This window comes from Argopecten irradians, chromosome 12, assembly GCF_041381155.1.
Source record: "Argopecten irradians isolate NY chromosome 12, Ai_NY, whole genome shotgun sequence".
Lineage (NCBI taxonomy): Eukaryota > Metazoa > Mollusca > Bivalvia > Pectinida > Pectinidae > Argopecten > Argopecten irradians.
The window spans coordinates 19,363,816-19,379,852 of NC_091145.1; the positions used below are offsets into that span (position 1 = coordinate 19,363,816).

Sequence of the window (16,037 nt, forward strand, 5' to 3'; positions counted from 1 at the left end):
TTACCAAATATCGTCCAATTCTTCAAGTAGTTTGTCTATATCTGCCGCAAGATCATCATGTTTCAATTGACAACCTGATTTTTCCTTTAAAACTGAAGGCTTAGATTTTATCTCGTTATTGTCTTCTTTACCCCAATGATTTTCATTCTCACTTCTTAACTTATCTGCGATCCTACTGCGATTGACGGATGTTGTTGTTGCGTCTTTATTGACGTCACTTCCTGTTTCGTTGTCTTGAACATCGAATTCGCTTCTAACAGTATCCTGGACGTTATAGGCATCTTTTCTGCTATTGTGAACCACATCTGGTGACTTCGTTTTGAAAGAATTCCTCATAGCAGACGGTCTGTCTTCAGGAGAAAAACGTGGTTTCGGTGTAGATATGTGACGCTCTGTTTCACAACTTCCGGTTTGTGGCAGAGCTGCCATTTTCGATAATCTTTTGTAGAGAATTGGAAAGCGATACGCCATTTCATCATCATATTCCTCATCCGATATAAACATTTCTTTTTCTTGATTGCGACCGGTGACACGGCGTCTATCCAGTGGCTGTTCGATGTTGAAATTTAGTGGTGACCGCGACTTGTCAAATCCCCAAAATTCGGAATCCGTCGGGCTTCTGGGAGACTCTCGGGACTGTTCATCTCTCTTTAGAGTATTTTGCAGCCGCGGACTGTGGACAGATGCACTTTTAGACTTGCTCGTTTTCTTGTTACCGATAGATTCGGCATTCGAATTTTTCTGATCTTTACGTTTCTTTTTCTTTTCGGGTTTCTTTACATTATTCAAATCCAATGGGTCAAGAAAAGGTTTCTTGTTGGCTGAAAATTTTAATGAACAGTCCGTAGATTCATCAATCTCTTTAGCTCTTTTGCTGCTATCATTCTTCACATTTCCACTCAAAATTGTTTCATTTGGAGATGGTGATTTAAAAAAGATACCTTCTTTATTTGTCTCTCCATTTGTCTTTTCTTCGGCGTCGCTGCGTGACATCTTCCACCATTTCCGTCTTGACTTTTGTTTTGATTTCTTTTCGTTCTGTTCGCCGACTTCATTATGGTGGGAAAATGTTTGGACGTGGGCTTCTGTCCACGGACCTCCAATAACACCATCCATGATGGAGGTCTTTCAAATAAACTGAAATCGAATCTGACGGGGGTCCACACGCTTCTGTTTGATGTGGACCGCCATCAAAGTCTGTTGCTTGTTGTTATAGCATTAATACGCTATCATTACTGTGACGTCATACAGATTGTGACGTTCATTAAACGCGGGAAAAACGTCGTTGCTTTTCAGCATTTTTTTACTTCAACACCTTTTCTTCACATATATTTCATTAGAATGATTTGACTTTGCTGGTATTATTTAACATTATGGCTACATTATATAGGAATACTCATATCTGCATAGATTCTTCCTAAGTTGACGGCCTAAAATTGAATGTGTTTATAGAATGTGCCATGCGATAGTTAATATGATAAATACTGTATATAATTATACAAATTCTTTTGAACCTTTTAGTATTTCAAATATATCTTATCAGTCTTGTTATTTTTTCCTGTTTTCTTATTTATCTATTATTAGAATATATCATTTGTTGGATCGGTATTCTAATACAAACTTTTTCACAATGATAAATACATTAACATAGAAGCTCGAGAACGTTGTTGCCTCCCTTCACACTGACCATCGTCGGAGACCCACGGGTGATCGCACTACACTACGCTACACTTATCAACGTTAGTGTATATATCGTCTGGGTTACCGAGGATGCAAACTGACAAAATAGGCCAAAAATATCATCGGTACAGTCAACATCTCGAACGTCAGTCAATTTGTAAATTTCTTCTTTAATTGCCAGTTAGTCTTGGAATCTCCACATTGTAATAAAAAAATACTGAATGAGTTTATAACACTTCCGTTATGTCGTTTTCTAGCTAGGTAAGCAACTGTAGTTTCGCTTCCTTCATGAAATATGTTTTTATATTAAGGTTGTTAATGCAGTTGTTACTCAATTATTTCAACTGATAATCTAGATACCAATCTCTCATGATGAGAGCAACTCGGAATTGGAATGTTGTTGTAATTAAACTATAGGGTCAGACCTATAGTAACAGGGTCAGACGTATGGTAATAGGGTCAGACCTATGGTAATTGGGTCAGACCTATGGTAATATGGTATTGTCAGACCTATGGTAATAGGGTCAGACCTATGGTAACAGGGTCAGACCTATGGTAACAGGGTCAGACCTATGGTAATAGGGTCAGACCTATGGTAATAGGGTCAGACGTATGGTAATAGGGTCAGACCTATGGTAATAGGGTCAGACCTATGGTAACAGGGTCAGACGTATGGTAATAGGGTCAGACCTATGGTAATAGGGTCAGACCTAGGGTAACAGGGTCAGACGTATGGTAATAGGGTCAGACCTATGGTAACAGGGTCAGACGTATGGTAATAGGGTCAGACCTATGGTAACAGGATCAGACGTATGGTAATAGGGTCAGACGTATGGTAATAGGGTCAGACCTATGGTAAAAGGGTCAGACCTATGGTAATAGGGTCAGACCTATGGTAACAGGGTCAGACCTATGGTAATAGGGTCAGACCTATGGTAACAGGGTCAGACCTATGGTAATAGGGTCAGACCTATGGTAATAGGGTCAGACCTATGGTAACAGGGTCAGACGTATGGTAATAGGGTCAGACCTATGGTAATAGGGTCAGACCTATGGTAATAGGGTCAGACCTATGGTAACAGGGTCAGACGTATGGTAATAGGGTCAGACCTGTGGTAATAGGGTACGACCTATGGTAATAGGGTCAGACCTATGGTAGTGAAGATATGGTCTTGGTCTGCTGTATTCATCGTACGAAATTAACGCCTGTCCGTCTGCCCGTGACCGTAACTTTGTAGGGAACAACCAACCAAATAAAATAGACCTTCGAAATGGCCCATGTGCAAATTAAGCCTAGGATAGAATTTTAACCCGGACGCTGATTGGCTGGCTAATTATATATTTCAAAAGTAAAAATGTTTTCTGACAGGTAATTATTCCTAAAAAACCATGATATGAATTTGGAAATTCTTATTGAGATTCAGGTTCAATATATCGATTTTGATAATGAATAGCCACTCGCCTTGCACCTAGCCGGGCGGGATCGATCCCCGGTACGGACGTGAAAAGGTCATGGGTCACCAGCCTGATCACTTGGGTTTACTCCGGGCACTCCGGTTTCCTTCCACACTAAGACCCCTCGCGCGCTTACATCCGGGCCATCGAGAGTGATTTACATAAGTTGTATAACTTGTTTCTCAATCCATGTAAAATAAATAAAGTTTATATTTATATATTATAATGAATAGGTAAAATCATTAGAATTTCAGGATTTTTTAGTGCAAAATGCGCCTGATTTCAATATAGCTACCCTGGTTGGAGTTTGAGCAGAAGGACCCAAACTTTTTTTTTCTATCTAGTGTTATATGAGAACCTAGACTTTAATTATAGAACACAGTAGCTAACTAATATTCCTTTGTTTTGATAATATATAACAAAACTTTAACAAAGTTTAACACTGTGGTCTATGTAAAATTATTTAGTTGGTTGTTCTCTTGTAGTAGTGTAGACAATTTTTGCCATGAGACTGGTCCTTTGACCGACAAATTTTTGTTCCAGACAGTGTACTAAGTACTATTGAAGAAAGGTTGAATATTGTACAAAACAAATTTTCGTATTTATCAATATTCTGGTTTTCAATTAACTTTGTTTAGGGCACACGATACTTAACCAAATATATGGATATTTTTGTTAGTACAACTATTACTTTGCTAGTATATAAACTAGGATAAATTGTAGCTTTGTGAGGACCATTATCTCTCAGTCAGGACAAGTAACTTTTAAGGTCAACCGGTCATTAGAACCAACTGGAAAAATCCTTTATGGAGAGCACTGTATGTACATATACATGTATATGTATATAATATGCATATGGACTTGACACGTTCTATTACCCAGAATAAAGAAAGGGTTGATATAGGCACTGCCTGTTACCCAATCCCATTGTGTACAATTTATATATACAATGAAATATTTTGAATTGAATTGAATTGAAAGAAAACAACAACCTGACCATTGGACAACTTCTATCATGTATTTAGGACTAAGATAGTAGCATCGTCTGCGGATATCTTTGACAGGTGTTTTTGTCACAAGATGTTGTTTTTCTTATTAATATCATGGGCCATAGGAACATGTCAAGTCCCTGTAGTGATAAATTGTCCCTCCTTGTATCTAATTAAAGATCTGTGTACATCATGTTTGACTTTAATTGCATATTGTTGTGTAACAAAAGTTTGACATCATTAGAATAATAAAAAAGACAAATACAACAAACCAACAAAACTAGCACATGACATCTCATATATATAAAAACATATAAACGATCGAAACTTAATACTATTCTTATTGGTACACTTTAAATACACAAAGGAAGAAATATTCAACCTAATGAAATTTATGAAAATAAAGCACATTTACTAAACCAACAAAATAAAAAAACGATTATGGTTACACAAGTGTCCACATAACAATGTCTTTCATGTCCTGTGTCAAAAAAAAATCCTTCAATCAAAGCGGAAGTGACGTCACACCATAGGTATCGTTAGTATATGTCTAACAAATTTTGTAAAATATTTACATCCCTCACTTTCATTTCGTCGTCGATTTTTCGTTTTGGTATTTTTATATCGATGTGACGTCATCTATGACGTCACGATTTTGCTTTGTCTTTTTTGTCTCTCCCTTGACAAACCAACACTGGTATATGTGAATGGTGTATAAGATAGTCACTAACACTTCCTAGAAAAGTCCGTCTCATCTTTCCGAGTCCCCGAGTTCCCGTCACAATCAGGCTTGCTCCGACATCTTTTGCGACATTGATGATACCCTCACCAGGTTTGGACGCATGCGTACTTTTCACAACTCCGTCAACCTAAAAAAAGAAAGCAAGGAATCGAACACATTAATCGCTTTTGTTGGTGTAGTATTTATAGTGATATTCAACGGATCTAATCAACGAGCTCTAAACAAAACTGTCACCAAAAATCAATACCACAAATCAATGATGTGACATTAATCGCTACAGATTGGGCTCAGATATTTTTGTGTCATTTTCGGAGTAAGGTCATGTTTAACGGTGGGAAACTACACCGAGTAAGACGCAAAATAAATGTGTCCTTTCATATCCCTCAGACATATAGTTCCTTATAGATTTATTGTATTGTCCCGGTCGGTATGAATTGCAGATGTAGCCATACCAATTGATCAAAGTAGATGTGTTTAAGTCTTAAGTAAAAACTAAACACTATTTTTAACCGTTATAGACATCTATACAAAATAAATACATATATTTGCACAGGGTCTCGGAATTAACTACACTTCATATGTTTTAGTATACAGTACATACTTATACTGCATCCGAGTTTGTATAGAATATTCTCACAAAGGCCTACTATACCATATGGTGTTAGATGCAAACCGACGAAAATGACAACGGTACGTCAATTTCTATCGTTGAATATTTACATTTTGCCCCAGCGACTCCAATTTCTCTAATGATGATAATCGTGATCTGCATTATGAGCCAATAGATGCAGCCTAGACTTGGTGTAGTAATATCTACATAAATGGATGTGAGTCTTGTTTACAAATACCTTGTTAGTCCGTGCGGGAAAATTGACCTTGAAGTTGAATGAACCAGTTTGGTTATGAAAAAAATCTTTAAAAATGTCTGGATAATTGAAAGTAAACTGAATAGCTATTGAAAAACATTGAAATTTTGTCATTTTTTCAATTTTTTATAGGGACTATTTTTCATCACGTTGAACTTGGCTGTTGAGGTTAAATGGCTGAAGCGAGAAATTCAAATGTTCACTTGCATTTAAATTAAGATTTACTTTGAACTAGAAAATCAAGCGCCCTAACGGGCGCTATTCTATTTATCTGCCACCCAGATTGCATTTATATCTCCAATAAATGCAATCTTACAATCCTTTAATTGTTAAATATAGAACGGTGTTAAATGCAGATTAGATTTCCTTGCTGTTTTATTTTCTCATATTTGTCTTGAAATCAATACTGTGTATGTTATACTGTGTGCTCTACAGAAATCTTCATTTGCAAAATAATTTTTATTCATTTGATTTCATTTTGATTTTTATTTCCGACTTTGACAACTTAAATAATTAAAAATCAGCTATTTTTTATGGCCAAGTGCCCTGTATCCGATGCTAACAATCAGAGTTTTGTAATCGCCTATCAAATTCTACAGTATCAAGCGTACATACATCCCATCATATTGACAGATTTCTGCGGGATGTAGGAATTTAATCCTGGGAGTTGATGTCAGTAATAGCATGGCTATATATTAGGTTTCAATACCAGAAACCACGTGGTTTTAATGGATTTGTTCTGGAACTTCATCACGCGCAGCGTCGTTAATGGGACAGCAATATGGCGGAACATTTAAGCCGCTTGTAGGCTGTAAAATCATTTTAAAAGCACTCAGGACATGCTCCGAAACACCACAACAGGGATGTTAATAGCGATAAGCTAGGAACTAATACGGAGGCATAGCAGGCTCTCTGTCAAGTATTACTTTACAAGCAATCTACATTATAATCGGAACGTCACTTCACTCCACTCATCACTGTTAAAATGGGGGACATGCTATCTGTAAGATTAAAGTCCGCACGTCACATATATGGTTGTCGTAACATTATAGTTAGTTTTTTTTTTTTTTTTTTTTTTTTTGCAATTCATTTCATAATTGCTGAACTAGTAATAAATAGGAATACATACCAGAGCATCACATGTATGAAACATTCGTACTGACATAAGTAGATCATAACAATAATGCAAAATACATAAAATAGCACATGTACAAAAATCTGTTAATCTCAGATTGTCTTTCATAACAGTGATGACGTAATAACAATCTTGCTAATACAAAATCTCCTAGGGATCGAAGATTATTTGTATGCCTCACATATGGATACACCTCCTAAATCTACATACTACTACCAACTCTAGTTTCACACGTTCAAACGGCAGTAAATAGCGTTATGGATTATTACTTTGCCATAATTGTATGCTATTAGAAGGTAAAGAAAATAAACGTGTATCGGGTTTGTGTTGTATTGAAAACATAATCAGACTTTACAAAACGCACAATGGGAAGGATTTAAAGGGTATTTTAGAAATGACCAGTCAGTTGACTCGGTGAGGTGTATAATCAGTCACGGTCAGATGAACTAGCCATATTGATTAAACAACTGACCAAACAGGTGTATCCTAAATTCTGAACCAGTGGTTTTATTTTCTGTGGCGTTAATTGTGATATAACTCGAGAGATTGCAGTGATCTCGTAAACCAAGCAATAGAAATAGGATAACATTATATCAAGTAAATTATTTGTTTATCTATTGATAGAAGTAGCATTCGCATCGTCAGACTTTGTTTTTTTCTACCGATATATGACATCATGCTATCAATTAAAAAAAGTGATTCTATTCGTCAATCAATAAGTTTTGCTAAAAGGGTCAGCAAAATTACCCAAAGGTTATTTTCAACAATGTTGCAGACAAGAATAATTTGCTGAATACAATTTTCTTTAAATCCCTCTGCAAAACTCTTAAAACGAAAACTGAAACATAATCATCGTTCAGGTAACTGATCGATAATTAAACACTTTCCGTAGATGCACTATTACTTCCAAATATCGACTAAATGTGATTTTTACAGCATCCAAATTAGCAGATATTTGGCCATACTGTTACTTATAGTTCTAATGAACTTTATTACATGGCAATTCGTTTAGTTATTAGCATGTTGGGATTGATTTTGCCACACTTTTTACATTGAACCAGCATCTCTACAGATTGTTAACATTGACTTGATAATTGCTAACAATTAATGGAACCGAAGTTAAATTCATTGTAGTCGTCTTGAAGGAATATTCGCTAATATTTAATTCCGGCTAACGATCTTAATTGGAAGTCTGCTACATGTTTCATGAAAACGAAATTAACATGCATTGTAACCAATCTTTCAACAACAATTGCAAACTTTATATCCTAATGAACAATTCTTTTCATACGACAGTCTTATCATTCTTCATGAATAGTTAAAATCCATTTCCAACGTCTTTATGAAATATTCTATATTCTATCATAAATATTGATTACCGATTTTATCATATGCAACAGTGTATTTGTGTGTTCGTATGTCGTGTGGTTTTCTAAATACATTGCTAGATTTTTAAGGACAATGTAAGACTTAGATGTCATCTTTGCAAGAGAACATATAATAATCATCCACAACGCCTGCTGTCGCATAACAAAAAAAAAAAATGCCCTTTTTGCCTTAGATAACACTGTACATGCATTTCGTTTGAAAATTGTTTTGACTTCATACACAATGTGCATAGGCTTACATAGGTGCTATTTCAAAACACAATAAATGCATCTTAGATGACGTTTCAAACTACTTTCATAAGAATATACCTTTTAAAATGCTATGCTTTAGTTTCTTTACTCTCTGAATGATTGATTAAATGTTATATCTAGATATAAGTAAAAACTATATATTGCGTGACTTACATTTGCGTGAAAGTGTACTTGTGCAGTTTTGGGCCTCACTCGGTCGGGATCCTTCTGGGCTGTAAGAACAACAAAGCATTAAACATCAAACAATTTCAGAAGCGTCTTCATTTAAGCGAGAAAAAAAGTTTCCATGGTCTTCTAATAATTTAACAAGATGCAATAATACATTTTTTAAAGTGATTTATTAGCCATAATATGTATTTATTATTATATTTTATCATTTCAAATGACAAAATATCTCAATCTTTCTGTTTTGATCTAGTGTACAACAAATAGATTACTAGACGTTTGCTTAGCTAGATATATAAGGTATATGTTAAACGAGAGTTTCAATATTATTACATTATCTTTGGCCTATGCAGCAAATGACGAAGCCAAAGTCTACAGAGTCAGAGTAACAGCAACTCAATTTTGGACATATAGAACATGCTTACCTTCAGGGGATTCTCTGCGTGTGACGGAGGAGTAGGGACGGATTATCTTCTTCTCCTCCAGCATGAGGACCCCTCCGTCCTTGATGGACCGTTTGGTCTTACTATAACTACTCCTTCTGATGGCTCCGTGGTATATCTCGAGATCGTCCTCCTCCTCAGGGTCAGAGTCCAGTGCCTTCATGTACTTCTCGATGTCTTCCTCTGTTATCTCAGGTATGGGCGTTTCTTGTACTGTATGGATGTAAATACTTATTGTTTTATCTCCCTTGTGTAAATAACTGAGTACAAAACAAGTGGTAGCGACGGCTTTTACATGATATTTAATAATGTATTTTACATATACGAATTATAGAAAAAGACAAACTTATAATTTTAAATTAAATTAATAATTTTGCGACACAATACAGAAAAAACAGGAATACTAATTTATGAGTATTTCTTTCTGAATGTACATACACACAACCCGACTGAAAACTGATAAAATAAATGCATAATACTTAACATAGGAAATAAATTAGTCAACACTAATGATTTTACATTATTTTATTCTTAAGAAATGAAAAAATAGCTTTATGTTCATAAAAGAAAAGAGAGAAAGTAGAAATAGGATGTTAACACTAAATGACTTCTTTCATACTCTCAAAATACCAGAACATGTTGATAAGAATGTATAATTGAGAAATTATCACAATTTATAAAACAACACAGATTCAATTATCATCACACAACAGATATAACAAACAACAAGTAAAGTAAAAATTTGGTCACCTCCTGGAAAAAGAAGGAACTGGTGTGCTATCATCTCAGCATTTACAAAAAGGCAAGCGGTATATAAATCATATTGTATATGTGAATGTATAATGTTACCATTGAGTACAGGCAAAATGGGACAAACGAGAATAATATAGTCCAGGACAATAAACACTATGATAAACTGTTATGGTAATCAATCTTTGCATTACAGTGTAGCTCCGTAACTCATAGTCTTAACCTGGAAGGTATATACTATTTTCAAATTATTCATGTGTGAATTTCCGTAAAGCTAATAGGTATGAAGGGAGAAAACTCGTTCAACGTTTAAGTAAGGGATATACAGGATTGAGGAGGTAATCTTTTGAAAATTACTGTGATTCACTTCATTTTCGCGGTATTTCGCGATGGAGCCCGAACAAAAAATGTCCCGCGAATTATTTCATAAAACGTATATACGAATGCACGGTTGTCTGCCCTTGATCACGAACCTATGTTATCGTGAATATGTTGAAATAACGGAGACGTTAACTATTGTATAACCAAAATATTGTAATTTACAATGAAACGGACGGTATGAATATACAAAGTGAATGCATCAAAACTAGAATTCAATACAACATACCTGAGTTATATTATGTCTGATGTAGATTTTTAAAGGTCATAGGAGTAATATCAACGATATATCCCGGGTAATACGTGATCCTTACAAACATATGTGTGTAGAATATAAGAATCATTTAAAATAGTAAATATGGGACAAGGAGGTACAATGTAAATTCAATCCTGTAGACAAAATAGACTGTAAAATTTCCCAGGCAGTCTACTCCTTTATCAAGACACACACAAAACAAACATATATAATTAACAATTAATATAGTAAATACACAAGAACAGAAAGAAAGCAGTATTTATTTAAATGTGTTAAATAAACAGGTATTAGATTATGACAATGTGATAGTCAACCGACATAATGTTCAATAAATTAATGCAATACCACTATTTAAAATATTCACCTTTACAGAGAGAAATACCTTTTTTTCTAACATCTACATAAAGACTAAATCTTTGAAACATTCGTCATTAGTAGTTTAGCTTAAGTTGGAAATAAATGCAACTCAATGAACTACACTAAACACTTTCTGTGAATAAATTTTAAGATTAAATTCAATTTAATTTGGAATATATCTTACTCAACATTTTATCTCAAACTGTATTCAATTTCAAAAGGTTAGGCAATAACTTGTCTGTCCGGTTACTGTATACGCCAGGTAGACCCACTCAAGTTTCCATAAACTTTCTGGTTTGCATTTTCTTCATTTTAAGCACATTGTCAGAAAAGCATATAATGGTTATCCATATAAATCAGAAGAAAGTTAATCATCAAGAGATTTGATACGTCCAATAATAATGGTCGATATAAGCTGAAAAAGGTTTAACGCAGATATAGAAGAACATGGATATACAACGTCATTTGGGAGAAAATGCAAGGAAAACATATGCATATGGTTATACACGTAAATTAATATAACTGTGTTAAATATTGTATAGCTGTGTATTTTCTGTGGATATTTTTTCAGATTAGCATTGTAACATTTTAATGATTTTTACAGATTTTCTCTCATCATTGTAACATTTTTTTAAAAATATCTTTAAATTTGTTCTACGGTCCAGTCGTGAGAGAAATATAACAGCTCATATTTTGAAACATTTGCAACTCTTTCGAAGGTCTATTAACAGGAAGAATATCATCCACTCGGAAAAAACCCAGTTATACGGTATTAGTAAACACAAGAAACAGTCAGCACTTTAACAAATTAGTACAACAGAAACAGAGGATATAACATATTAAGCTTGCCCTGGGTTAGAGCCGAAGATGGTTATATATATACAGTGGTTAAGCATCTCAACATCAGGTAACAATTACGTGTGTGGGGATCTTGAGGTGCGTCATTTTCCCGAGGAAGGATAACTTTGATTGGTTTGGAGCCTCCCTTGCGCTGTTCGGATAGCTTTTTCAGGGTCCCTTGAGGGGCGTGTGGCACAGATTTAGGCATAGTTTCGCCCCTTTGCCATTTTCTCTGTACGGCTGTCTCAACATCAGGTGACAAGTTTTCACGGTCCTTTTCTTCCTCAGCTGGTTTTTGTTCAAGTCCTATACATTCAGTGATTACAACACATGCCTAGAGTGATTGTGAATATGACGCATGCATTCAACAATACATGGCATGAGGTGATAAGTCAAAAAGTACGTTTGACAAAAGACGTAAAACATGTTCCACATACAAGTGATGTTTAAAAAGACTAGAAAAGATACTACTTAGAATTTAAGATTTCATTATTAAGAGGACATGCTTTGATGAAAATATTTCCATTTGATTGATTCATGCTTTGAATAAGATGAATCTAACTATTCTGAAGTCAATTCATGCTTGTTAAGATGCATGCTTTGATGAAGACAATCATCATTATTGAGAGAGAAATTTGGAAACCGTGAAAGGGGTTTCATAGATAATAATTCATCTATTGATATAGGTATCCCTTTGATATTACATTGGGACTTTCAGTACATGCATTTTTTAACGAAATGAAATTAGAATGATTACCTTTTTTATCCTCTGGCTTTTCTGTGTCTTTCGTAGGTAACGGAGGCTTGGACTGAAACAATAGAATTGGTTTGACCTGAAATTGTTGACACACTTTTGAAAAGTCAACTGAAAGATTTAATGGCAGGAAAGAACAGGTAAGTACTTTAATGACATTTTAATTTCATTTGCATGCAATTATGGATTTTGAAACTAAGGTTGAATTAATCATAAAATAAGATAAATGCACACAAAAATTTCGCCGTTCTGTAATATTAAAAGCCGATATATAATAATTTCTCTTTAATTATACATGCGTATTTTACATTATTAATAATTTCGCTTATGCAATATTCACGTAAAAAAGGTTGTGTTTTTTTCAAAAGTAAGGTGTAGTTGTGAAGCAATTCAAATGATCTCTTAAAGAAAGAGTATGTTGAATTTTGCTTTGGTAAACGTTGAAATATGTCATCAAATAAGATGAAATGATAACAAACTATTACAGCCTAATGTGTAAAAGCCATTTAGCGTTTCTATGAGCTTTCTCAAATGATTGAAACAAATGCTTATCAGATGTCAAGCAGAACTGGCATAATCTGTAACTTCATAATGCATTCAATATTCATATATCAATAAGCTAAATCATTGCACTAACTAAATGTTTAAAGAATGCTAAATAATCCTACCTAAGAAGTCAAACATGTGCAGTGCTCTTTAAAAAGTCTGCAATGGACATTATTTAAGGTAGGAGTTTTACAATAATGCATTTACCCCTAAATCACACTCGACCCATTCCAACATAGGTTAAAGTACTAAAGTTTGTCTAAGGTAATCTTAAATTATGTTATATCTTGGTTTGTTTAATCTTATTAGAATAATCTTAAATGTATCATCAAATTTACATGATTAAAAAATGTAAAAAAAAAAAAAAAAAAAATGCAAAATCTTAGGCACAAAATATAACAAACTTGGTATATAATGCAATATGCGTGTGCGAGTTGTCTGCAAAACCTACAACTCAGTAGGTCCAAACCCAATATAAGATCAATAAGAAATTAAAGTATCACAAAGGGAAGAAAACACCAATTAACCAATAACTTTTTTATTTTTTATGATACCCTCAACATAATGTCTACCCTACCTCTGGTGGCCTGAACTGTTGTGGCATAGGTAGATCTAGCGTTTTTAGCTGGACAGGCGTTTCCTCCTGTGCAATTGCTTCAGCAACTGCTGCCGCCTCTGTACTCGGTGGCGGAGCCTGTTCCGTGGGTTTAGCAGGAGGAACACCCGGCCGGTTAATGATTGGTTTAATGGGCCTGGGAGGTTCCGTGGGTCTGCGAGCAGGAGGAAGTTCAAGCTTGGTACCCATTAGGCCAGGTTGTTTGGTCCCCTGGGGCTCCGGGTCCCACATCATGTCCTGGAAGTTGTCAATATCCTCCTGTTGGAACATGACCATCGGGAAACCGCTCTCGTTGGCGTCATCTTTCTTCTGGTCTGGAGCTCGGGGCTAAGGTAGAGACATAGCATACATAGCCACTCATAAGCTTACAGTAGCATCTAATCTAATTTCAAAGATTGGTCAAAACGTGAAAATAGCGACTAGTAAAATGTTACCATATAGCGAGCGCTTTAGTTAAAATTAATATCTTTCCCATGTCTCCATGCCGTAAATATCTTAACACACGGGGATATGTGAAATAACAATACAGTGAGATAAAACTGTGTTTGATGAGAAATGAGTTACCCTTCAAATCGAATAATGTCTTCTTCTTTCAGAAATAAATAAAAAAGTCCTTTCTTATATGCACATACATACATATCACGAAGTATGAAAGGCATAATTCATTTATGAATTTAGGTATTATATGTAAGAAGAATTAAATGTGTCAAGAAAAAAATATATACTTGTATGTCATGCGTGATACTTGTTTAGCTAGGTTAAGGCTCATAGCATATCAAATCAATGCAAAGTTTTAAAACCAAATATATTGTTACTATTTGTACATCACATGATAATTACTAGTAATGCGATTGAATAACAGCCATGTTCTATTTTGCGACAGTTCCCTTCCCTGTCTTTCTTGACCACGGGAGACTATACCTGACTACGGGAACTATACCAAAGTATATTCCCCCGGGAATGAGCACGCGACCAAATATATGACGTCAAAATGAATGTCATGTGACGTACTAAATCTATTATGGCCCTTTTCCTCGGAAACAGTTCTCCTATAGTGTTGTCTGGCGAGGTATAGTACCCTCGACTTCGACTAGGTGCCTATACCTCGCCAGACAACACTCTAGGAGAACAGTTCCCTCTTGAAAAGGCCATAATAGAATAATAGCTATCTTGCAAGTTAATCTAAAACAGTAACTAATATTTTCCAAACAAGCAAAATATAGTAACAAACTCATCTCGCAAATATGACAAAAAAATAAGGAAAAAAAACCGCTAGCATGTCTCCCTACCTTGTACCCAGCAGGTAAGTCATACTTCTTTTTCTGCATCTCCTGTTGAAGTCTCTGCTGCTCTATCAGTTCCTGTCGTGTCAGCTTCTGACCTTTCTTTGGCAATTTTCTGTCCTTCATCTGTTGTTTTTTCTCCCGCTGCTGCAGTCGCTTCAAATCTTCTTCCTTTTATACACACATTTCAATTGGATATGTTCTTTAATTCTACTCTTTACATCCATTCTTATTTTCACATATTCCATCATTATTTCAGTGCCAAGAATATGCCACTTCAAAACTTTCATTTGTTTAAAATCCATCTCCGTTTATATTTTCAATCATGCTTCAAGCATCCTGGTGACTTTGTCATCAAGATTTCACATAAAAACACAATCTTTTGAGTAAGTATAAAACTAACACCTAGAATCGCCATAGGCATTCATATCACGCAGTATGAAATGAAAACTAATCTTTACATTTATAATACGATACGTAAAATCTGTTAAACAGAACTTTCTTACATTAAAACTTTAAACAATTAATAAAAACATTACATACTTCCAGTATTAGGCCCCTTCCCTTAAAATCCCGTTATTTCTTTCTAAGGTAGGTGATTTAAAAATTACCGGTTTAATAAGTTAAGGCCATCCCTATCAATATCACTCGCAGACCTGTGCATTTTTAAAAACGAAACATAAGCTAAAATATTCTGAAACTTAGACGTGAACATTTCATCCTGAAATAATGGGGAATGTTTGAGAACAAGGGTGACAACAACTTACTGTTAGTGTGGTGTGAGAGTGGTCAGACTCTCGTCTGGACGGGGACGGTGAAGGGAATCGCCTTGGTAACCGTTTAGACTGTGGTCTCATTAAGCCCTTGACATCAACCCTGGCATTAGCAAGACTGTATTTACTGCGACGTCTTGGTATCTCTTCTTCTTCCTCTTCATACTGGTGCTCCGACCTTGGCCGTTTTTCCTCCACAGGTGTGAAGGCTTCTGCACATATAACAATATAGTTTGGTAAAGTCTGCAATACGGTAGTGAATATGTACCTTTATGAAATAAGAAGCATGAAGATCAAGCAGCATCTTACGTCTATTTGTTTGCACATTAATGTCTGTATACATTGTTGATGTTCTAGCTAAAACTCTAG

General features: G+C 35.1%; 3 protein-coding genes across 8 annotated transcripts in view; all 3 read right to left on the reverse strand.

Moving 5' to 3' along the window:
• LOC138304986 (uncharacterized) lies at positions 1-1,116 on the reverse strand. Its single transcript, XM_069245404.1, has one exon. The coding sequence runs from the start codon at positions 1,114-1,116 to the stop codon at positions 1-3; it is 1,116 nt and encodes a 371-aa protein (XP_069101505.1).
• Positions 1,117-4,310: 3,194 nt separating this feature from the next.
• Positions 4,311-16,037, reverse strand: part of LOC138335968 (universal stress protein Sll1388-like) — an 80,469-nt gene continuing 68,742 nt past the window's right edge. For both annotated transcript variants that reach the window (XM_069285195.1, XM_069285196.1), the window contains exon 4: positions 4,311-4,993. In XM_069285195.1, the coding sequence (XP_069141296.1) occupies positions 4,772-4,993 (222 nt within the window). In that variant the 3' untranslated portion in view covers positions 4,311-4,771. The remainder of the gene's footprint in view (positions 4,994-16,037) is intronic.
• The window catches only part of LOC138335967 (uncharacterized), a 33,022-nt gene continuing 23,929 nt past the window's right edge, over positions 6,945-16,037 (reverse strand). For 3 of the 5 annotated variants that reach the window (XM_069285192.1, XM_069285191.1, XM_069285190.1), the window contains 7 exons: positions 15,663-15,880; positions 14,902-15,066; positions 13,574-13,939; positions 12,454-12,505; positions 11,775-12,002; positions 9,098-9,328; positions 6,945-8,719 (listed from right to left, as the gene is read on the reverse strand). In XM_069285192.1, coding sequence (XP_069141293.1) covers positions 8,592-8,719; positions 9,098-9,328; positions 11,775-12,002; positions 12,454-12,505; positions 13,574-13,939; positions 14,902-15,066; positions 15,663-15,880 — 1,388 coding nt within the window. In that variant the 3' untranslated portion in view covers positions 6,945-8,591. The remainder of the gene's footprint in view (positions 8,720-9,097; positions 9,329-11,774; positions 12,003-12,453; positions 12,506-13,573; positions 13,940-14,901; positions 15,067-15,662; positions 15,881-16,037) is intronic. The other 2 variants (XM_069285194.1, XM_069285193.1) reach the window with 2 other exon arrangements.